Genomic DNA, 25,182 nt, shown 5'->3' on the forward strand with positions numbered 1-25,182 from the left:
ATATATATATATATATATATCAATCACAGTAAATAAATACAAAAAGGATTAAAAAAAAAAGAAAATTTATAAGTTTTATTCACTGTGCATATGCTGCGAGTAAATAGAACTTATAAAATAAGTACAAAATATCGAGAACCTGAAAAAATTTGCAGAATAATAAAAAGATAAGAAGAAAAATTATTAACATAATATAAAATAGCATTAAAAAATTTTTAAAAAGTAAAAATGAAAATTCGGGGATATAAAGATATTATCTCATCATCAGCTCACACGATCATATCCGCAAAAAGGAGGAGTGCTTTCTAGTACTGTATAAATATAGCCAAAGCAAAATATCCATACAATAGTGTAAGGAACACTCAAAGAAATTTTTGAAAAAAAAATCGAGCTCATTGAGTAATGAATATCACGTAAAAAAACAGAAAACAACATGTAAGGAAGAAGGCAGAACAAGACACAAAACGAAATCTATAAAGCGAGTAGCGAATTCTAATGAACTTACATGGACGGGAATCTTTCGGGTATCATTTGAAATATTTTCGTACTAAGATTGCCAGATTACAAAATATGAAAACAGAAGCGCAAATTGAGCTATAAGCGTAAATAGAGGTATTTTTGTTTTATAGCGCGTTTTTACTGCAGTACTGAACCGTTTTTATTGTAAATTACCAAGGATTGGCTTGAAAATGTATGTGCGCAAGGAAATAATATTATACTGCAGAATAGGGGATGACTAATAAGGTGGACATTTAATTATACAATTTTAATGATTTTAGAAAATTAACACTGATTTAAGAAAACAAGAGAAAAGAAACATGAATTGTACGTTTTGCAAAGAAATTTAGCCATGGATTTGCACATGGCAAAAATATATAAATTAACAAAGAAGTTTTCAGTAAATTTATTCGTACCAACATAAAAATAACTCAATTATTTTATATAAAATTTAATCAATATAAAATTTATATTTAATCTTAAAAAAATCATTGAGTTACTTGTATGTTATTATAAATAAATTTACTAAAAACTTCTTAGTTAATTTATATGTTGTCTTTTTTAATACACATGGTTTATAAAAAAAATTGTTTTATTTTTCCGCGCATGCGCAATAAAGAAATTACGTTAAATGCTTTATATCTTGGGCAGATCTTGACGAATTTGTTTCAAATTTTAAAACAATAATTTTGAAAAAAATTTATTATAAAGAAAAAGTTTTTAAATATTTTCTGTGCGTGAGCAATAGAAAAAATTACTTTAAATACTTCACATCTTGCGCAGCTATTAACGAGTTTTTTTCAAATTTTAAAACCTTTCTTGAAAAACTTTATGCATTTATTGCACGTGCATTTTTTTGAACATATTAGATTTATCAAAATGATTGAAATTGTAGCAAAAAGAAAGGGAAAAAAAAACGCAAGCCAAAAAATTAGTTTTTTATATAAATATCTATATCTCCTCATAACTATCTAAGCTACGTTTGCTGAATGTAGGCTGCAAATAACAATCAAAGTAATCTTGACAAGATTATCGCTTGATTTTCTGGTATTTTACAAAGGTATTTCCCTTAAATTTGGAAATTCAAAAAAATTTCAAAAACTGAAATGATCCATGCCACAGAGTACTTTTTATCATATTGTTGTCCATAAATTAAAAACCTAATTGAAAAAATGGTAGTATACCTTTGCTTATTTTGTATGGAGGTCTCTGTGGGTTACTGACCATTTTAGCTTTTAAAAAAGCACTATGATTTCAGATCCAATTAAAAGTATTTTTATTATATTTTGATGAATAGAATGATCTTATTTTTGAAAAATATATGAGAGAAAAGCCTGTGTTACTACATTTTTTTTTCTTCTTTGAAAGAAGGAACCTTTTCTTTAAAAAAAAGCTGCACCCAAATTAATTAATAACGAAACATACAATGTCTATTTCATAATTTAACATACTCTCTCATTCATCAAACTTTAGAAATTGCACATTGATATCAAAATTTCTTTTACAAAAACCTATAACTTTTTGTGACTCTAAGAGATTTCATCTCACTATAATATTATTTTTTTCAGGCCCCAAAAGTTGATAAAATAATTATCGAAGATGTTGGTGTTTTAGTACATAAAAATATTTTAAGGTTTATAAGTATGCTATTTTCATTACACGAACAAGCTCTCTTGAATATGCCTAAAGTTTCTACAAAACAAGAGGCTACCAAATTTTTCAGTGATTTTGTGTATGAACGAATTCCAGATGCTATAGTAAGTTACTATTCGTTTCAACTTATATAACTAAAATGAACTATTAACCATCAGATAGTGTATCCCAAGATTAACTCGAGTAACGTAGAAGTAGCAAAATTTCAGCGGGTAGGCATTTTCCCGTCTTTTCAACTGCGCAATCTGCTCTTTTCCCGCCCATGGTTTAATATCCGCTTTTCTGCGATGTTTAATTGCATATTCAGATCTGGGTTTGCAAATGCCTTTGTTGTCCATATTTCTGCAAAATGTGTAAACATTTTGTGTGCTCTTTTCAAAGACATATGGCTGGGACACTTCACGAGTGGTATAACCTACAATATTGTAATACTTCCGACTGTGTTGATGAAAAAATTACGACATTTCACTGCATGCTGCGGCTGTTTTAAATTATATTAGCAGGTTATTTCGCAGTGGCCATCTTTTTCACAAACGATTAGGAAAATTGCTGATGTACATTGCTGACTTATATTATACATTTCTTTTCAATCTCATCTCAAAATATATAACAAATTTCATTTCTAAATTTAAAAAAAAACTTTTCAGAAACAAACGTGAGAAAAAGTTATTCTAAGTTATTGTTATGGGAAGTATTTCGGTATATTTTAAAATGTTCATCATAATACCATTTTCATTNAGGCCCCAAAAGTTGATAAAATAATTATCGAAGATGTTGGTGTTTTAGTACATAAAAATATTTTAAGGTTTATAAGTATGGTATTTTCATTACACGAACAAGCTCTCTTGAATATGCCTAAAGTTTCTACAAAACAAGAGGCTACCAAATTTCTTAGTGATTTTGTGTATGAACGAATTCCAGATGCTATAGTAAGTTTATTATTCTTTTCTACTTATATAACTGAAATGAACTATTAACCATCAGATAGAGTATCCCAAGATTAACTCGAGCAACGTAGAAGTAGCAAAATTTCAGCGAGTAGGCATTTTTCCGTCTTTTCAACTGCGCAATCTGCTCTTTTCTCGGCCATGGTTTAATACCCGTTTTTCTGCGATGTTTAATCGCATATTTAGATCTGGGTTCGCAAATGGCCTTTGTTGTCCATATTTCTGCAAAATGTGTAAACATTTTGTGCTCTCTTTTCAAAGACATATGGCTGGGGCATTTCGCGAGTGATATAACCTACAATACTGACAATACTTCCAACACAAAAGTAGCTGTGTTGATGAAAAAATTACGAAATTTCACTGCTTGCTGCGGCGATTTTAAATATTTCGCAGTGACCATCTTTTTCACAAACGATTAAGGAAATTGCAGATATACATTGCTGACAAATATTATAAATTTTTTTTTCAAGCTCTTCCCAAAATATATAACAAATTTCATTTCTAAATTAAAAAGAACTTTTCAGAAACAAACGTGAGAAAAAGTTATTTTCGGTATATTATAAAATGTTCATCATAATACCATTTTTATTAAAATTATGCTAATGATAAAATTCAAATAGATGCGAAAAAAGTGACTGGCAGACTAACGGACAAATTTCTAATTGATACTTATTTTCAAAATTTGGTTTTATAGGATTATTCTTCAATTAAACTTTTTCCACATATTATTTCTCTATATAATTTTAAATTTTTATTAATTGTTAAATTTTATATATATATATATGTGTGTGTGTGTGTGTGTGAGCGTGTGCGTGAGCGTGTGCGTGTGTGTGTGTGTGTGTGTGTGCGTGTGTGTGTGTGAAAGCATACTTTTCAGCCCCTTATAGCTTTAAACTAAAGTGAGGAATTTTTTATTATTTTCAGAAATCACTCGTTAAAAACTCAGAGGACAAAAACTCGAAATATCTGAAGCAAAATTCGGATGGTAGTTTCAGCTATTCGTCAAATTTAAAAGTATTGAGGAAAGCTTTGGAAAATGTGGACACTCTAGTGTCAAAATATGAAGGTGTGTTTGATGGTCCTTCGTACTTTATCTATGGAAAGAAATCAATGTTTAACTTGTAAGTAATGTTCCTGTAATTTCTAAGCATTAATTACTTTGTACACAACAAAATTTCATGGTATCTTAAAATGTTGGCAACTATTTGACACCAAATCTAATGTAAAGAAATACTAGAGGCAATTCTTGGTGTATTCATACATCAAGGAGTGTACTTAGCTACGTGTCTTGGTGGGTGTTCCATTTTGATCCGTTTGATATAAAGTAGTTGACGTCATGTTTGGTGATCAATTGCTCTAAAGCTTATAATAACATAGCAGTTATTTTTGCAATCAAGTACATACCTGTATTTTACATTACAGTACAATGCAGTAAGAACAGTAAGTTAAACATGCATGCATACCCTAATTATTAAAACAAAATTAGTTGGTATATATATATATATATATATATATATATTATTACTAACTAATTAAATATATTTATCCTAAAATGTTTTGATAAGTTGTTATTGCCAAAATTAAGAAGAAATAATAATAAGAAACATAAGAAAATTCGAAAGAAAGTCTTCCATTCTAACTCATTTTAAAGAAAGCGAATGAAATAAAAACTATTTTCAACCACAATAGAAGACCCCAGGNTATTATATTTATTTGATAACTTTATATTTATTCCATATTTTAATACTTACTGACGATAGATTAGAAGAAACATCAGTGTTTGGAGTATCAGGCAAATATATACCGGGCAATGATACTTGACCTTAAAAAAATATCAGTGTGGTTTATACCGGGCAGTAGCACTGAACCTTAAAAAAAGCATCAGTGCAGGGTATACCGGGCAATGGCACTAGACCTAGTATATATTTCGGACATTTACCAAAGGTCAAGTCATACTGAGTCTAGTTAAGTGCCACTGCCCAGTATACATTTGCCCGGTATATCCTACACTGATGCTTTTTAAAGATCAAGTGCCATTGCCCGGTATATATTTGCCCGGTATACCCTACACTGATGTTTTTTAAGGTCAAGTGCCATTTCCCGGTATACCCAATACTGATGTTTTTTAAGATCAAGTGCCATTGCCCGGTATACATTTGCCCGATTCTCCAAACACTGATGTTTCCTGTAATTTATCGTCAGTAAGTATTAAAATATCGAATAAGTGTAATTATTTCCACGAATAAATTAATATCAAATCGGATGTAATAAATATTTCGGACATTCACTAAAGCGACTCTATGATTGTCAACATTCACCGGTGAAAGTCAACAACCACCGATTTCGGTCATTCACAGTAACATGCACATCATTTTCATAATAACCTCATCAGGACGTTTATTTCATACTTCGCCTAAATAGCATTTGGAATTCTATAGAATGCTTAGGCATTTTATACAATGCCTAGGGAAAGTATGTAATGCTTCTCACATTTCATACTTTGCCTAAAAACATCCGGCATTCTATATAATGCCTAGGCGTTCTATACACTTCCGGCGTTTCATACTTTGCCGGTAACATATATAAGATGTCGCCGCAGTCTCTGTACTCGTACGATATTGCGCCATCATGTTTCCATATATTTCGATCAATACTGCTCTCTGGAAGCTGCTATAAATTTAAAAGCTTGAAGGAAATTCCAGAATCACCTCCAGATATTTCTCTGAAATATAAAATGATTTTCATCAATCCGGCAATACATTAAGATATCTTGATAGTCGGCAAAATGTCTTTGATGACGATATTTATTATATCATTGATTAAACATAATTTTTTTTTGTTAAAATTATCTACTTAAATTCAATGTAAAACTAGGGGGGAAAATTACTTTCTGGACCTTTAATAGTAAATTTACTGAAATCTTGACACGTGACGGTATCACATGGTCCATATTCATCAGAAGAATAAATTAAGAGGAATGGCAAAAGTAAAGATAGTGCAAATTGAGATATAGAGTAACTGGAGTCAAAATCTTAAAAACTCACAGCTCAAGTGTTAAAGAAACACTAAATGAATCCCAAATATTCCATGAATAAGCAGCGGCAAGGAGATAATTTTCTATCGATTTCTATCGAAAAATCTAAGTCAATATGTAACGGGAATTTGTGAACAATATTGGGTGAAAAAATTGAACCTCTGACCATCTGTTCAACAGGGTTTGGTCATAAGTGGGTATTGGAGTTAATGATTCCTGACAGATGCTCCTTTAAGCATAATTTAAATACACTACGTGTGATTTGAATATGAAATATCACGCAATTTTCACTTGTTTAAACAATTAATGGGCTCTTTTACCAACAAAAATATAATTTTGATGACAGGAGTAAAGAATACTAGGATTTGATGCGTTGGTTCGTGTTTTTGAAATAAATAACTCAGTTTTTGGAGAGAATGGAAATAAACTAAGTTACCATTATTTGCAAAAATGGGTTACCAAATATCACACATTGAAACAAAATGCAAAGTGATCTTTATTACATAGTACTAGCAAAAAAGAATTTTTAACTTAAAGCAAACCACTATTTATTTTAGTTGTTCATCAATACGCTCAAAAATACAATGTTGCTAATAGGAGTAAACCGTGCTAGGATTTCAAGTTTTATTAGAATTTTTGATATTGTTAACTAATATTTGAAGCGAACGGAAGTAAACCGCAATTGCTACCGTTCTTTCAGGCACTAGTATGTATCAAGTTCAAGTAATCTTCATTTCATTTTCATATACCACTATAGTACAATGAAATCTCTCGGGAGAGATTACTATATTACAGAGAAATAGTCGTTAATAGAGGTTGGTCGTTCTAAGGGGTTACCTCCATTAACTTCAAAATGTTATCGAAAGTAAATGATTTTTCTCAAACGTTTTTAATTTTAGTTAGTATTATATTCATGATGAGGAAATACCACTTGTTATTAATAATTGTAAAATTTGGCGTCAATAAAAATGATCCCTTCTGATATAGTTATGTGTCAAAGCAAATTAACCAATTATGAATAATAGAGCAATTTTAATTATATAAACAATTATGCTTTTTGCTTAAATTTGCATCTTATTTTATATCATAAAAATTAGGTAGCTTTAAAATGCTGGAAGAGGTTTATTTGTTTGTTTCAGATGCTTAGTTTTTTTCTAAAATGACTTTTTATTCTAATTTGACTTTCAACTTTAAAAGTAAATCATTGATAGCATTGTATTTAGTGCACTCTCACTGTAATATGAAGTTATAGACCTCTTTCAGAGATCGTCAAAAAGATTTCTCTAAATAAGAACCCCACGCAAATATTTTGAATACATTTTAATCTATTTATTTATTTTGTTACAATTTTTTGTTTTGATATATTTCCTTAACTGAACTCAATTAGTGTAATGGTTTGTCCGGTCATTGGGAGAGGTTTTAATGGTCTCTCTTAAAGATTTTCTTCAATGCAAAGTCTGTGGAAAAAATTCCCCAAACCCCAAAAGTTGTCGCAAATAGAGGAGATCGCTACATAGAGATGGTCTTTCCTTGAGGTTTCACTGTATTTCTAAGGTTAAGGCAACCCATTATTTAAATACACAAGTGTTAATTTTACGCAAATAATTAAATTAATTTTAATAATTAATTTAATAATTAATAATTAAATTAAATTAATTTTACACAAGTGTTAATTATTTAAATACACACCTTTGTGCTAAAATACAAACTAAGGTAAACAACGTTTAAGAGCACAAAAAATATTTATAAATGCATTTATAAATATTTTTTGTGCATTTATAAATNCTTTTTTTGTCGCCGTGTAAGAGAAATATATATATAGATAAGAGCCTCACGCAAATATTTTGAATACATTTTAATCTATTTATTTATTTTCTCACGATTTTTTGTTTTGATATTTTTTCGTGTTTTCTTATTTGAACTCAATTAGTGTAAATGTTTGCCCGGTCGTTGGGAGAGGTTTTAATGGTCTCTCTTAAAGGGTTTCTTCAATGCAAAGTCTATGGAAAAAATTGCGCAAACCTCAAAAGTTGTCGTAAATAGAGGAGATCGCTACATAGAGATGGTCTTTCCCTTGAGGTTTCACTGTATTTCTAAGGTTAAGGCAACTCATTATTTAAATAAACAAGTGGGCGATCTTTGTGCTAAAATACAAACTAAGGTAAACAACGTTTAAGAGCACAAAAAATATTTATAAATTCATTTATAAATATTTTTTGTTTGTTTACCTTAGTTTGTAACCCATTATTTGTTCAAGATACTGTTAGTGGTTCGATTCCAGCAACGCTCATCGTTCACGAAACCCTGTTTAACTGAAGGCCATAGGTTCAATTTAAGATATAACAGATAAATGATACTACTTACTTTTTTGTATTGCTGTTCTTTTTTCTAGGAATAGAGAAGCAAAATTAATTAAGAAACATTTTCCGAAGGCCCAGCTAGTTGGTATTGATGGTGCAACTCACGATGTTCATTCGGATGCTCCTCACCCCTTCGTTGATGCTTTGTTGAAATTCTTAAAAGAATGATTACTTTTATCATAAATGTTATTTAAAAAAATTTCAAACCTGGTATTGTATACAATGTCGAAAAAAACTTTCAAAGTATTAAACTATTAATCATTTCTTGCTTTTATTAGGTCTTGTATGCTTTGAAAATTGTTACCAGAAATATATGATGCGTCATTATTTCACTCTTTTAATTAGTGTGATTGTGCTCTATTCGTAATAGTCTAAAGTAATTTCGTGATGCAACAATAAGGTGTAGATTTTATGTTTTTTTTTTAAAACTATTATGAACAGATTACCAGGATTATAATTTGCATGGTTGAAAGTTTTTTTTAGCCATGAAATCAGGAGCGTTATTCTTTAAAAGAGTAAATAAATAAACAACTAATGCGCTTTTTGTTTCACTGAAATTCTAATCTTATTGTAAATTACTTAAATAAGCTTGAGTACAATGTTTAGGCTTGGAACACAAATCCTAGTTAAAATATGTAACATACCTTACATTTCCTACTTTATTTAAAAATGCTAGTGCATATACATTGTATACAGCCATTGTACATATACCGGCATATCCTATATTGTCGGTAGCATATATTTTCTGTAATAAATGAATTGTTTTTAAGGAATATAGAGTTTTATTTCTTTTACTTCTACATAATGTTATCATATTCTCAAAACACTAAAAATCATATCATGTCAAAACACCATTTATTGACAAAATTTATTTTTTTTAAAAACCGGATTTGTCCTTGCATGCTGTTATAAGTGCAACAGATAGGAGAATTTGAAAGTGATAATTGATTTAAAAAAAGATTCCTGCGATATCGACATCATTCTGTAGATAAAATTAATTGCTTATCCAGAAAATTGATTTTTTTTTATTGAAAACACGCAGAAAGTAGTGTTTTTTTTTTTTACTAAATGAAATTATTATGAAAATTAATTAATAGAAATGCGATTAGTTGAAGACAAGAGGCTGTTTATAAAACATCCTTAACATTTCATTTAATTGAAAAGTACCATGTAGAAAGATTTGGTAAAGTAAAGCGTTAATAATAAGTATCTTTCAGCAAGTCCTTATAACTTTAATTCAATGAGGGTGTTTTTTGTTCCTTTTCTTTTCATAAATATAGACCAAATTCAACGAGTATGTTTAATTTTATCGGGTTCGCATAAATTCTGATTAATAATCATTCCAAAGAAGCTCGGTTTAAGTAAATGCTGCCAACATAAATTTCATATTATTTTCACTCGATAGTAGAAAATATACTGCTTTGATTGAAAAATGTATTTTTTGAGAGAGTTTTTTTCATTTAATGGCAGGTTAGGACACGTGTTTTGCCAATACCGTTTGTGATCGTTTTGATCGTTTGTGATCGTTTTAAGCGTTTAAATTTATATTTATTAAATATTTAAAAATAATATAGTTAAGAATATGCAGGTTCACGTTAGATTCTTTCAATAATTATTTGTTTTACTTGATTGCCATAATCAAAACAGTTTCAAAAATGATACTTAATGCCGTAATACGCTGGATATATTTGGATAAATTTACATATATTAATTTAATTTTTAAAGTTTCGAATTATTTTTAATTAAAATAGTATTTTTAACGTTTTTCACCTTTTTTTCTTCTAAATAATAATTAATATAATATAACAATATAAATATGTTTGTTCCTACTTTTGGTGCAATTTAGCATTTGAAATTATAGTATCTAATGCCACTTGACAAGCAGCAAGCTTACTTGGGGAAACCAAGCGAATTTAAGACAGAGGATGCTGTTCTTGTTTTTCAGTAGCACCATCTATGGCCAAGAATAAGACTTCAGCCACGCACTTCACAGCACATTTATAGGACGGACCATTCATACCACTATTTATTCATCCACAGTTCGAAATATTGGCCTGTACCAGAGAACGATCGATCTTCAATTCAGTGCCCCCAGAGGTATTGATTTGTTGTGGGAACATGGAGGACTTTTTGACCCGACATATTTAGCGTGCACCAGTCACCATTCACGGGGAGTCTGCGGATGGCGAGGATCGAACAGCCGAAATTATTATGTAATTTTACTTCGTTAAAACTCGTGGTCCACGTTTGAATACCTAAAATTATAGGCCCCCTGGCAGTATAATTCATATTTTGTTTATCTTATTGTGATTTATAGCCTTATCTTATCATGACTTATGGCGTAAACTCTTTTTGTTATATTTTTTATGCATAAAAATAAGAGGATATACTAATTGGTTTTGGCTAATGAACGGCATTGCATTTCAAATTTATGTGAATTTAATTGCTTAAATCTCTTAAAAAAATTTCATAGGGGAAGTTTGAAAAACGGAATCTGCTGTATTCATTTTCTTAAAAAATATGTTTATTTTCTTAAGCACACTTTTCGATCTGTGTTCAGATTATAAAGTTTAGATATAAAACAGCTTTCAAAACAATGTGTCTTGCAATTTTCTTAAAACAAGAAATACAGTGTTTGAAGATTGACATCTTATCTTAGGGGGAAAAATCATTATCTGATAATATAAAGTGAAAACCATGAGGTAGGTGTGGATATCAAATGATTCGTCTACTAGATAGGAGTTTTTTTCTTTACTTTAGAGGGAATCAGAGCAATCATATTTTGTCATTATATTTTGTCATCATATTTTGTCATTATATATTTGGAATCAGAGCAATCATTATATATTAATATATTATACTATTAAAACTGAATTCTTAAAGTCTTAAAGAAATTGCATTTTTTCGTTACTTTAAAATATGGCAAGGTAAGTAAAAATATACTTTTTTATCAATAATATTGTTTAATGCTTCATTCTTTCATTTTAATTATAAATAATTTGTAAATATTGTATTAAAAAATCATTGAATATCGGAAAAATTATCTTAAATAAGTTCATATTGTCGACTGCTGATGAATTAAAAAAATTTTGTAATAATTCATTTAAACAGATGATGCGTAATGTCTTTTTTAACTTCTATATATAATTATTTTGAATTATTCTATTCATAATTATTCTATATTGAATTATTTCTATATATAAGACATATAAGAAAGAAATTTATAGTGTTAAATGTCTCTTAAGTTTATACCTACAGATTTAATAGAATGAATTTAATTTGTATTATGGGTATGGCACAAATGCATGAAATGCTGAAGTGCTTGGAATTGCAAAAATGTAAAAGAAGCAATTTTTGAATAAAGAGCTATATATTTGAAAAATAAAATTATTATAAGGGTAAAATTATTAAGGAGTATAGAGTAAAATTATGTAACTTTTCCCCTGGCTAGTAGTTGGTTGAAACACTTTTAACAATTAACTTTTTTCAAAACATCTTATATTTTGAAAGACTTTTTAAGTGATTGAAAAAACAGTTAATATTGTATTGTGGAGCATTATTTCAAAGTCTTTCTTAAAGTAGAGTAAAATTTTAAATTTTACACTCTTTATTTCTACAATAAAGAAAAATTTTAAAAAAACAAGTGTGAAATAAAGTAACCTTTAGAATATTTAATAATTCCATTCTTATTGAAAATTGTAAGAATAGAATACTAATGCAATTTCGACAAAAAAGTGACAACTTGTCTTCAATTTTAAACGGTCATTAGTAGCTCTGTGGCCTTACAAAAAATTCATATTAAAAAAAGTAAACAAATAAATAAAATAAAAAATTACATTTAGAAATTTGTTATAAGATATTATTATGCACCACATTGTTATTAATACATGTTTTACTAAAATACTAATTTCATATTTACTCATATTAATTCTAAGGAGGTGCGATTTCGACAAAAGAGATACAATTATTATTTTTAAACCGTCATTAGTTTAACCATCATTAGTAACCCTGTGGCCGTATGAGCTCAACAGAAAATTTAGATTCAAAAACAAATTGGAGCTTGAAATAGGTTATTATATATTATTATACACCACATTGTTATTATTACATGTCTTATTACAATAAGAAATAATTTTGGTTCTTTATGCATGTTTGTATAAAAGCCTTATGAATCGCATTAAAAAAACATCAATGCATTTCTGAAGTGTTAGTTATATTAAACATCACCCATTGTTAAGAAAATCTGAAACAATATGAATTATTTTTATTTTTTGTCTGCGTAAAAGCAAATTTTTAACAAAATTGATTGATTATTTCCAAATTGGCATTGCAACTCATAATTTTAGAAGGTACAGAAAAATTTCAATATTTTTAAATTATCGCTCTTTCAACCTTTTTTTCTGTTAAAGACTCAAAGTACTGGTTTAAAAAAAATATTGTTTAATAATTATAATTTTTTAAATACACAAAAAGTTGAAGAGTTTTGTAATCGCATGTAATATAGCAATTAAATTAAGTAAAAAAAACGTCTTAAAGCGATACTTTAAAATATGCGTACGTGATGTCTATTTACAAAATGGAAAGAATAAAATAAATAAATCAATTGACCTGTATAAATGGTTTCCGAGTTGAAATGTCCCATAATCTCCTGCTTACTAAATATTTCTAAAATCCTTATCGTAAAAAGGTTTGGTTGTTAAAGCAGCACTACTGCTATACTAATGGGCTATAAACGACGTTCTGGGATTTTTTTTTTTTTAATGTTGATCCGAAGTCAAAACTGGCCCACGTGTTCATCACTACTACAATTTCGATAGGAGGGCAGGTGGAACTAGTAATAGTCCCACTTCCGCACCACACTTTTCAACCTCCCAACTATGTTTTCTCTTATCAAAAAAGAAATTGAAAAGTAATGCAAACTTTTAAGGAATCCAGCAATCAATTAAGTAATCCAATTAATTATATAACCGAAAAAATAGAATTGTCAAAACCTGGTGATATACCATTACGGAAAGGGAAAAAACAATAAAACGCGTGTGATTTCTGCGAAAATAAGCAAACTTTATTATTCGAAACGCATTCAAGGTTGAATTCAAGCTGGTATTAATCTCTGCTTCCTTAATAACAAAATTTCTGGTTTCGTGAAGTTCATTGTTTTTTCCTCGCATTACTATCGATTCCCTATTTTTTTACTGTAATCATATAATTCTTAATTCGCTTTCAATAAAAATCCAAAACAAGATTTATTAGTGAAGTTGATTATAAAATATTCTATATAAAACCAAGATCATATATCATAATAAAATTTAATTTCTGTCTCTAGTTGCAAACCCATTCCATTAGCCTTCAAGGTCTTTGAAGCAAGCAAGGATATTAATGAGAATAATCCCATAATATTTTTGCATGGTCTTGGCGCTGCCAAAGAACACTGGAATGATATTCCACAGAAAGTAGCAGAGGCCACTCACAGAAGGGTAAGTTCATTTTTTATTTTCAATGCAGTCGCATTTCTACCTAAGGAAATAAATAATCAAAATACAAACAAATATACACATACAGATTTACGGAAGTTCAAAAGCCTGCATGCTATGCAACAAAAAAAATTCAATAACATTTAAAGCTATTGTTTTCCCATAAATATTTATGCGTCCCTAATTTAAAGGTACTGTTATTAGTTAATACTGCGTTTTCGATTTTGTTTTCCAAATTGCGAGTTTAAGAGGATTGTTTTTATTATTATTATTGTTAGAATGACGTAATACAACGTTACATTTTAAGGTAAAGTTATTTATATCGGTTTCTGATCATATTAACCGATTATGAATTACTATTATGAATTACGATTATGAATTACGGTTAAAGATATTCCGTAAATGATTTAGAACTTTAACTTTCAGCTTCATGCACAAAGTGATGAATTCAAAAATTTTACTTAAAATATAAATAAGTTCATTTGGTAAGCAAAAATATTAAATTACAATTGTGAACTCACCAAATATGTTGTTAGAATACACTTTTAAATTTAAATGTTATTAAAAAAATTATTTATATTCACTAATAGATCTTAATAGGGCCTGACAAAGGGGAGGGAAATATTTGGACACGGAGGGACAAGTGTTCTTTTTAGAACATATAATTTGAGTTGAATAATTTCAACTGTTTCATGCAAAGAAACAACAATTATTGCTAAGCAATCGTCGGGATTGTTAAGTGTCAGCAAACAGGAGATTTGCTGACACTTAATAGTCCCTCTAGTATAAATATAATTATTATTCATTCGCATATATATAATCAGAGTATATATATTATACAGGGTAATTCTAAAAAGATGGGCAAAATCTCAGGAAGTGACAGTACACACCCAAGCACACAATTTTTATCAAAGAATGCAACACGCAAAACCGCAAAGAAACAAAACGCAAAACCGCTAGACGGCGTCAAAGTTTATGTTCTTATATGAGGCAAAAACACACAAAGAACGATGAAATTATGTTATAAAAGCAAATTTAATGGCATGTGATTACAAGAAGTGTTCAAAACAGTGGCCGGCAGCGGCTATGCACGCTGTACAACGGCGAAGAAAAGATAGGGCATATCACGAACTTTCCCTGCAGCGGCCGAAAGCTTGGCGACAAGTAACACAGCGCAGTAACTCGCAACAGGAATGAAGCTTACACGTTTGCATCAAACAACTTTCCAAATGCGCCAGCACCTTTGCTTTTTGTTTTCGACCATGCATTCTTTGATAAAAAGTGTTTGCTTGGGTGTGTACTACCACTTCCTTAAATTATGCCCATCTTTTTAGAATCACCCTGTATATTCATTAATAATTTCGTTATCTCTAATTAAAAGTCGGACAAAAAACTTAATGGCTGCTTACTTAAATTCCAAAGTGGTGTTTAGATGTGTGAAGTGTTGATGTAAAGTGATGTAAGAAAAATATATCCCGTCTATTTTCATAAAGCTTCTATGACGTAACACACTAAACTGTTGCTGTTGTAGTTAATTTACGTCGCACTAGAGCTTCACGATGGGTTATTGGCGACTTCTGGGAAACACACCTGAGGATGATCCGAAGACATGCCATCCCAATTTTGATCCTCTGCATAGGGGATGTCACACCCGCTTCGGTAGCCCGACGACCTGCACGCGAAGTCGAGCACTTTACGGTAGAACAGTTTAGAGAGGACCAATACTGCACACCCTCGGTCCCTACGCAGACTGATACAAATGGTCACCCACACACTGACCGTACCCAGTGATGCTTGACTTCGGTGATCTTCTGGGAACCGTGTCTTAACGATCAGTCCACTGCGGGACCACACTAAATTGAAAAGAATGAATCTAGAACTAAATGAAAAAGACCGCATGACCATTCTCTAAGTTCACTCCTCCTTCTGCTTTTGCCACAGGATAAAATTGTCGTGAACCTTAAATTAAACTTTTACATAGAGAATTTTTATCCATAAAAAGGTTAATTTGAGAATCTATAATTAAAAACTTTAAAAAAAAGCGCAAATATATTTTTCAAACAACCAATATATTATTTTTTATTTTATATCCGTCGTTGAACAGCCGATCCAAATTTGAGTTTACAACTGCCAATGTTCAACTCCGTAACCCAATAATTTTGAACCCAATCCAGAAGATATGAAAACTCCCGGATCAAATATAGGTAGAAATTTGTCTTCGTGGAGGATTTTGTGATGGAACTAACTCGCATTTGCGTTACATGGAGAGAAAGATCACGAGAGCCTCCGACGGTTAGCCTGATAGCATGGGGACTCTAACCTATAATCCGTCTATCACTGAAGATATATCGCATCAGCACTGTGGTCGGTGCGAGTCAGACGCGGAATTCGTATCGACCAGCCAGTACTGAGATTCGAACCCGGTTCGCCTATTGGAAGGCGAACGCTCTATCCCCTGAGCCATGGCGGCTCAAGCAACCAATATTTTAAAAAAAGAAGAAATTAATAATTTAGAAAACATTAAACTTGACTCTTGGAGTCTCTGTAACATGGTGCTCCGGGGGATCGCCCGTCTCGTCCACCCTTTCCACCGATCCTAAATGTTCATTCTCCGTGTTATCAGAAAGTTCTGTAGGGGTACCTCATTGAATTCTGTTATAAATAAAACATCAGGTCAGAGGAAATTTGATCCTTAAATCAATGTGCTTAACTTCGAGTTGGCCGAATCTTAGAAATAGGAAAGATACAAAGGGTACAAAAATAAAATTTATAATATTTAAATTAGCTTGCGTTTAAAAAAATATTTAAATTGATTTTAACCGTTAAGTTTTTTAGTTTTTTTTTTCATGATTAGATCTTGGTAATCTTCGAAATCTTATTATGCATTTTACGAGCATTTTATCTGGAAAATGTGCATCGACACATGTGCTATATTCTACTGTGTGTGCATAGAAAAAATATCCTAATTCATGACAAGATATGTAAGAAACTTCACATTATTTATTATTTATTTACAAGGAATTTTGTACAAACTGAACTAAAGGTATATTTCTAGTGAAAGAAAATTTGCACGAACAGTCAAAAACTTCTTCTAAAACTTCAATGAGCTATTTTTTAATGAGTTTAAGACACAATGTTCGATAAATTTGAATTAACCCCACACTAACGGATTTTTATGTGGGATATTTTTAATAGTTTACAAAACCTTTTATCTAAACTTTTGTTGTTAAACATGAAATCTCATTAAATTAATGCTCAAAATAAACGAATTAATAAACTTAAAAACATTGATTTGCTGTAGTATTAGACTTATTGTATAAATGGTGATTTCTTTTCGGTTTATGTAAAATATTTTACAAAACAGGTCAAAATCACTGCTTTAAAAAAAATCTGCTCTTTTGTTTCGCAAATTTTTCCGTTGGTTTCCCTTCAATTGTTTGTAGGAATGAACGCTCTGTATGTATTGGATATTTGAGTAATATCGTATTCTGAATAATTTTATTTTATTTCATTTTATAACAGCTGACTCAATTCTGAGTTTGCGGCTAACAATGTCAATTTTGTATACCCAACTCAGAAGAGAAAGGAACTTCTGGATCGATGATACGAACTCAACTTCGTGGAATATTTCTAGATGGAACTAACTTGCATTTGCGTTACATTGAGATGAAAATCACGAAAACCTCTCTTGATTAACTCGACGGTGAGGAGATTCTAACCCATGATCCATTTACCACAAAGGATATTTTTAATCTGCACTGTAGTCGGCCTCGTCCCGGGAGCAGAATTTGTATCAACCAGGATTCGAATCTGGGTCACCTCATCGAGAGACGAACACTCCATCCTCTGAGCCACAGTGGCTTCAGTAATTTTATTGAAGAAAATATCATATTTCCTTACAAAATAAATTAATAATGCGTTGAAATTTACAGGTATATGCAATAGATGCCAGAAACCATGGCGACAGTGCTTGGACTGATGAATTCAATTTTGATCTAAATGCAGTGGATCTCATGCATTTTATAGATCAAATTGCAGCAGAGAAAGTCACAATTGTAGGACACAGCATGGGAGGAGTAACTTGCATGAAAACAGCTTTAAAAATAGTAAGAATTTTAATATAATTATACATCAAAATATATGTAGCATTCCAAACAGCAACATTCAATCTATATATTTTTTGATTTCTTTATCAAATATGAAGTCACGAAAAAGGTACATGTTGCCGCAAAAGTTTCGCACATAATCTAGATTATGTGCAAATCAACCAGATCACCGTTAAAGTGCCAAAAATGGTTTCATTTCTCAAATTACTTTGGTAATTTGTTAATGACCTAGATAATCTGCACATTTACTACTAGCTATTTGTTAATTTGATTTCACTTATGCTAGACACTCGCTAAAGAAGTAATAAGTTTCTATCGGGAACAAAGTTTTTGCGAGCTAACATTAACATGCTATTAATTTTAATTTCAATTACTAGAGAAACCAATTTATACGACCAAACAGTAAACACATTAGTACAATTAGTAGTAGTATTAGCACAGTTAACAGAATCATCCAACTGATTAAAAAAATAAATTATTCTATTATTCTTTGATTTATGAAGGGTTATTTTTGCTTTTACCTCATTACAGTTGAAGTTTTTATTTAACTGTTTCTTTTCAACAACAATCTTGGCCTCATAATATATTTAATCATATATCATAATATATATACATATATTTAATGCTTCTATCCGATCTGTTCGGTAGAATCAGAACTGAGTTCTTCTTAGTAATTTCAGTCACGATTTAGTCATTCAGTAAGCAAGTTAAGAAAATAAATACATTAATAAAAAAGGCTAATCAAATATATCGAAACACCAGCGAGAAAAATAGGATGAGAACATCAAAACCAGTTTAATCTTAAACTTCTTTTTTGTTCTCTCCAACAATCGATCAGATTTCGATGTTTTTAGACCCGTCATCGTTAATAGTGATTCATTTAAAATTTGAAAATGCTTGTTATCACTTGTTTAAATATTAATAGCTTTTTCAGTTCATTTTTTGAGAGTCTTAATCATGGCATTATGCTTCTAGAAAGTAATAAAAAAAAAGCTGAAAGAAGAATGGTACTTTCATTTTTTTTCTGCATTGCTTACTGTGTTTTAGGAACTTTCAATGCGAATCAAATCATTTTTGCACACCATAATAAAATTTGAATCGTTAAGATCATTACACGAAAAAATAATTTTTCATAACCATTTATTATTTCATGAAATAAAAATTAGAAAAAAATTGAAGGCAAATTTTTATGTCATTTTAAATTATGCAGTTTTAAATCCAAAATTTGAAGGGGATCTGTTGAATAGTTTTTGAGGAATAGAATATTTAAGACATTGTATTTTTACATTCTAATTTCTCAAGCACTATTCCACCGTTTTTTGTCGTTTTAAATTACCATGTTTATGATTTGCATCTCTAAATTGTTCTCTCATTATTTGAGTGAATAATTAAAAATTATTAATTATTTTGGAAAATTACATTTTGAATGGAATCATCTTAACACAAAATTAACTAATTTGCTTAAATAGCTCAAGGCAAGTAACGAAATACGCAAAGAAGGATATTAACACTAAGTGGCCTATAATTTCAGCTGCTTCCTACCTAAATTAAGGGACCATAGTTTGTAGATCGAGGCTGTCGACCCCCTAACCATTCTAGAAATTCAAAACTATAAATCAAAATATACATACGCTCACGCACACACACACACACACATTTATATGTAAACACGAAGAAAAATAAATTAAAGTAAAATCGATAATCTTTTAACGGGAAAACGTAAAGGTTTTCCTCAACGCATTTCCTTACGATGATAAATGCGATATTTCCAAATAAAAATAATTATCATACGGTAAAAGTTTATCTTTATAATGCGTCTAGATTGCTAAAAAATAAAAATGCAGGTCAAAATGAGCTTCAGACAATACAATAATACCTTAAAATAAAATTTCATATACCAAAATGTTATTTATTAAGTAATGAAAACAGGAAAAAAAAATACTTTTATGGGGGATGTTCCCCGACAATGTCAGTGTCATTTTTAATAAATCTAGTTTAATAGTATATGATTAAATTATGTGGAAAACCCCTTTTTATTTCGAGCAAAATAAATTATGTTGAAAATCGTTTTTTATTTCGAGCATTCTTTTAAAAAGTACGATAACTACTTAGAAAATTGCTTGAAACATTTTAAATTTTTAATATATTCAAATCAGACTTTTTTCATTAAATGCCAAATACGATTCACTACAAGATTAAGAAAATTATTTTTTAAATTTTTATTGCTCATGGTCAGTATAAAGGGACTACTTTAATAACTCATATTTTACGCTGTTTTAAATGATTTTTTCAACTTTTCAAGCAAAAATTTTATAATCAATTTAAAATTGATCGAAAAATTTTGTTTCAGTTCTTAATAATTTTAAAGTTTTAGCAATTTTGAAAAAAGTAAGAGAAAAAAATTAGTTTTTTTTAACAAAAACGTCCATTTCTTCATAAATATTTAAGCTAGGCTTACAAAATTTTGTGTAATTATTGCATGTAAAATAACTGCAGGATGTAGGGTTAATATGCATAATTTCAGCCACTCGATTAATTAACAGCACATCTTACTATGTGAAAATCCATTCATTAGGCCAGAAATTAGCCAGCTGTTTTTTTTTTTTTTTTTTTTTTGCATTATATAAACTACCGTAACTGCTCCGCGCAGATTTATATGCAGAGTACAAGAAATCTCTCTCTATATATGTCTTGATCTTTTGTACCACTTTTAGTTAATTATTTAAATAACAAAGATGTTAATTTTATTCACAACTTTCTAATTATTTTTGCAGCCTTCCAAAGTGCATAAAGTAATTATCGAGGATATAGGTATTGTAATTCCTAAAGACGTTTATGGCTTTATAAAGTTGATTTTTTCATTGTTCCAAGAAGCACTTTCGAACATGCAAGCAGGTTCTACGAATAAAGACACTTCGAAGTTCTTTGATTTTGTGTATGAACGAATTCCTGATGAAATAGTAAGTTATTATTATTTTATTCAACTAACATACCTCAATCGAACTACTAATTTATTAAAGTAAGCTAACATTTTATCTTTCGACCTAATATTACCCGGTTAGGGCAAGACTCCTTTTTCAGCACTATTTCATGAGTCTAGATTTTATAGGATGTAATCTTTTCACGACCATAGTTATTAATATTTATCTTGCCTCTTGCCAAATGCTGGCAAGGATGCTATGGGAAAGCAAGCAAATTTAAGGCAGATCGATGCGTTTCTTGTATGTCAGTGGTGCCATCTATTGCCGAGAATACCATTTCTGCTACACACGTTACGGTCTGTTTTATCGGAAGGACAAATTCATACTCTATTCCTTCACCCACGGATCATAATTTTGACCTGTACCAGAGAATGATCAATCACCAGTTCAGTACCAACCAGTTGATTATTATGGGGACTTTAAGGACTGTGTGATCCTGATAGATTTAACTGTGAAATTACGTCGGTTGTACAGTTGACTTCCAGAATCGAACTTTGCTAAAGAGTGATGAATGACGCATAAACTGAGCCCCCGGAGAGCTTTTTTTTTCTACTTGGATCAGCATAACATTTCATTTAAAAAGATCGTTGATATTATGATTACTATTTAAAATTGAAAAATATTGCTAGTAAAATGATTCAGAAACAACAGAACAGACAAAAAGAAAGAAAGTACTACTTAGTAACCTACTACCTTATTCCTCAATTACATGTTTGTCTGAGAGTTATGGTTTCAATGTTAGAATACTGTCGTTGTTACTTATGTTAAAGGTTCAGTTGTTCAATTGTAGAGAATTAATCATGAAGTTGTATCAAGTGAAGTTTTTTTCAAGGTAACTAAATACCGTTGTTTTCGTAAGAAAGATAAAAAACTGCAACTTCTACCAGAAAGCTCATTCCCAAATATTGCTATGATTAACTGCATTTATGATCTGCTATATTTACGCTAGCTGAAGAAAAATCAATTTTTTTAAAAAAATTAAATATATTTAAAATTAAATAATAATCTTTGAACGGAGTGAAAAAAATAAATATTCATAATATCGATATTAATCAACGCTACGAAATGCAAGAAAACCGGAAGGCATATGCCAACACATTTATGTAAGTCAAGACAGTATCAATATTTTTTCTATTACCTGCTGCCCTTCCTGGTGATTTTTTGTTATTAGATTAAGCAAAACACGTTTGTAAAAGTTCATCTCATCAAAATAAAGATAAACTTTATTCAATATCATTGGGCATAATGCTAGTGCTCCTGTGGAGCAGTTGACCACACTGATTCGCCAACACTTCTGGTTGAAGAGCTAGGGGTAATGAGTTTTATCTAGACAACCGACAAAACAGCCAGCGTAAGCAGCAAGGTGCCGTTAACTCTACCATGACAGAAAGTTTTCTCGTTGGTTGTAGTGTGAAAGTTCGGGGTGAAGGGTGCGAGCTCTGGCTTTGTCCACATAATCTGACCTGGGTCAAATTAACATGGTATTCCTAACATGGCTGTTAAAAGATAGAACTCTAAAATGGGACTAGGTTCTTGGTCATGGTTGGGTGATATATGTGTCCGTATATTATTGCTCGAGGTCATTTCTTGATCGACAAAAATTACCATAATCAACAATTCTCGCCTGCCGGCACTTTTAAAATGAATGATTTTTTTAAAATGAAATAACAATGAGGCAATTGGGTATTTTTATTATGTTTTTTTTCTTCCAGAAACCTTTAATTAAAAGATCAGACGAGCATTTCAAACAATTCATGAAGCAAAATCCTGATGGTAGTGTTAATTTTAGAGCAAATTTCAAAGGAATAAGCAAAACTTTAGAAAGTGAAGATACTCTTGTGTCAGAGTATGAAGGAGTCTATAAAGGGCCTACGTGTTTCATTTGCGGAGAGAAATCTATGTTTCCAGTGTAAGTCAAATTTCCTATGAATAGTTTCTTTGAAATTATGATTTTCTAAAATTAGAGGGTGAAGGTGTCTACGTTGAGCCTACATGTTTCACTTGCAGACAGAAATTTATGTTTCCAGTGTAAGAGAAATTTCCTTTAGTAGATCTTTTGAAATCATGATTCATTGAAATACCGGCACTCAGGATGCCGGTACGTTATACCATAAAATCCCTTTTACCGGCACATGTTACGGAACGAAAAATCTGATAAACAGTACTTTTTTAGCAATAATTTTCGTAAAATCACTGAATGACTGGAATTAAATAAATATTACTGTAAAAATTACAGTATAGTATTTTACGGTAAAAATAGATTTTATGATAAAAATGGACTTTACGGTTAAATAGATTTTAAGCATAATTCACCCAAAGTGCCGCTAATACAGTATTTCGATGATGAATTTTTCATAGTGTATATTTAACTTATTTTCATGTTTGTATTACTGGAATTTCCCAAGTAAAATTTCTTCAGACTGGCTAGGTTTATTGGAGCTTCATGCTCCGTGACAATAAGAATATCAGTTGTCTCATGATCTGAGCAATATCTATAGTGATATTACCTTAAATATTAACTCATTGCAAATGAAATTTCCTATCTAAAGCAGCGGTTCCCAATAAGTGTCTCGTGGAACCCTAGAAATCAGTAGAAAGATTCTATATTTCTCTGAAAGTTAATGATTTTTGACCCATAATAGTTTTCGAAACCAGAAATTTACATGTTTATTCTTTTTATAAAATTAAAATATATCCAGAGAAAAAAGAATATATATATATATATATATATATAAATACTATTCTTCATCTACAGAAATCCATGTTTTCCACTTTGAACCGAAAGTTATTGTGAACGTTATATCACAAATGTAATATTTTTTCCTTTTAATGTTCCTTTAGCTAGATGGAAGGATATATTTTTGATAAAAAAATATTTTTAGACACAAAACTTTACAAAGTAATTCTATATGACATAAAAAAAATTAAGATCGTAAGACATTCTCATCGTTGCCATTGCATTCTTATTGGCCAGAAAAATCATATGATAAGATGCTGAATAAATTAAAAACAAAGATCCAGAAATCTACGGCTGACATCATTTTAAATTAAATTATGATTTTTACTAACAAATTAGTTATTTATTACGTATATAATAGTTATTAATTTAGTAATTGTATTTGAATANAACACGGATTTGCCCGAAATGGATTTGCACATGGAAAAATTAACAAAGAAAAAATTTTAGTAGATAATTTTAGCCACGAATTTGCCCGAAATGGATTTGCACATGGAAAATTGTATAAATTAATAAAGAAATTTTCATCAAAGAATTTTATCCACGGATTTGCCAGAAATGGAATAGGAAATATGCTTCCTTGATAACCCTCCTCATCATTTACAACAGCTTTTTTTTGTTCCCATTTCAACAACTAAACATTAATCAGTTTTTTTTTTAAATTAATTTTATATTTACAATTACTAATGAGCTTTCAGGTTTCACGCAAAAAAAGTTCCCTATTCAGGGTTTCATAGCCGAATACAATTGGGAAACACAGACCTAAAGTATTAGTACTTTTTTTAAAACTTTATTTGAATTTTAAAATGTAACTTTTTATTTTTTAGGAAACAAGATGCAGAAAATATTAAGAAGTTTTTTCCAAATGCCCAGTTTATCAGCATTAAAGGTACAACTCATGACGTACATACTGAAGAGCCACAGCTTTATCTTGACACCCTGTTGAAATTCTTAAAGGAATAAATACTGTTAATTTATTAGATAATTATTGAAATTAAATTGTGCCTCTACAGAATTATACAAAAGAAGATGACTGTTATTGTATTAAAAATATATATAGCAAGTGTAAGGCTTAATACGTAACGTGTCAAATTATGAATTACTTCCATATAAATTATTCAAATATCGTAAATTGTTATTATTCTTCAGTTTATAATTCTTTATTTACATGGTTTCAAAAATGCAATTGGACAACTATCCTACTTCCTGAGGCTGAGAATTTCAGCTTGGTGTCATAGTATAGGGTTTTTAAAATTTTAAACACATCTCCTTTACTTTATTCGATTTATCATATATATTTCAAGTTTAAAGGATTTGGAAATCTCTGATGCTTTATCATTACGGCGCCATCTTCGAACCAAAATGCAAAAAAAATTGTAAGCGAGTTTTAGGTAT

The 25,182-nt window shown here is 30.1% G+C and overlaps 2 protein-coding genes across 4 annotated transcripts in view; both read left to right on the top strand.

The window, feature by feature from the left end:
- The window catches only part of LOC107441796 (uncharacterized), a 26,820-nt gene extending 17,555 nt beyond the window's left edge, over positions 1-9,265 (top strand). For both annotated transcript variants that reach the window (XM_071177212.1, XM_043050307.2), the window contains exons 4-6: positions 2,067-2,255; positions 4,023-4,219; positions 8,525-9,265. In XM_071177212.1, coding sequence (XP_071033313.1) covers positions 2,067-2,255; positions 4,023-4,219; positions 8,525-8,660 — 522 coding nt within the window. In that variant the 3' untranslated portion in view covers positions 8,661-9,265. The remainder of the gene's footprint in view (positions 1-2,066; positions 2,256-4,022; positions 4,220-8,524) is intronic.
- Positions 9,266-11,082: 1,817 nt separating this feature from the next.
- Positions 11,083-24,919, top strand: LOC107442366 (sn-1-specific diacylglycerol lipase ABHD11). 2 transcript variants are annotated; one of them, XM_043050311.2, is made up of 6 exons: positions 11,083-11,194; positions 13,816-13,966; positions 17,896-18,069; positions 20,844-21,029; positions 22,763-22,959; positions 24,615-24,919. In XM_043050311.2, the coding sequence occupies exons 1-6, from the start codon at positions 11,190-11,192 to the stop codon at positions 24,748-24,750; spliced, it is 849 nt and encodes a 282-aa protein (XP_042906245.1). In that variant the 5' UTR covers positions 11,083-11,189; the 3' UTR covers positions 24,751-24,919. The 2 variants fall into 2 exon arrangements, with proteins under 2 accessions (XP_042906245.1, XP_042906244.1); XM_043050310.1 differs by lacking the exon at positions 11,083-11,194 and adding an exon at positions 11,208-11,419.
- The last annotated feature ends 263 nt before the right edge of the window (positions 24,920-25,182 follow it).

This window comes from Parasteatoda tepidariorum, chromosome 2, assembly GCF_043381705.1.
Source record: "Parasteatoda tepidariorum isolate YZ-2023 chromosome 2, CAS_Ptep_4.0, whole genome shotgun sequence".
Taxonomy (NCBI): domain Eukaryota; kingdom Metazoa; phylum Arthropoda; class Arachnida; order Araneae; family Theridiidae; genus Parasteatoda; species Parasteatoda tepidariorum.

What these genes read in the sequence shown, in the direction of transcription:
- LOC107442366 (XM_043050310.1), top strand. An exon ending in CAGAGGCCACTCACAGAAGG is followed by an intron (nt 13,967 to 17,895) that starts GTAAGTTCATTT and finishes TGAAATTTACAG; the next exon opens with GTATATGCAATAGATGCCAG. An exon ending in GAGAAATCTATGTTTCCAGT is followed by an intron (nt 22,960 to 24,614) that starts GTAAGTCAAATT and finishes TTTATTTTTTAG; the next exon opens with GAAACAAGATGCAGAAAATA.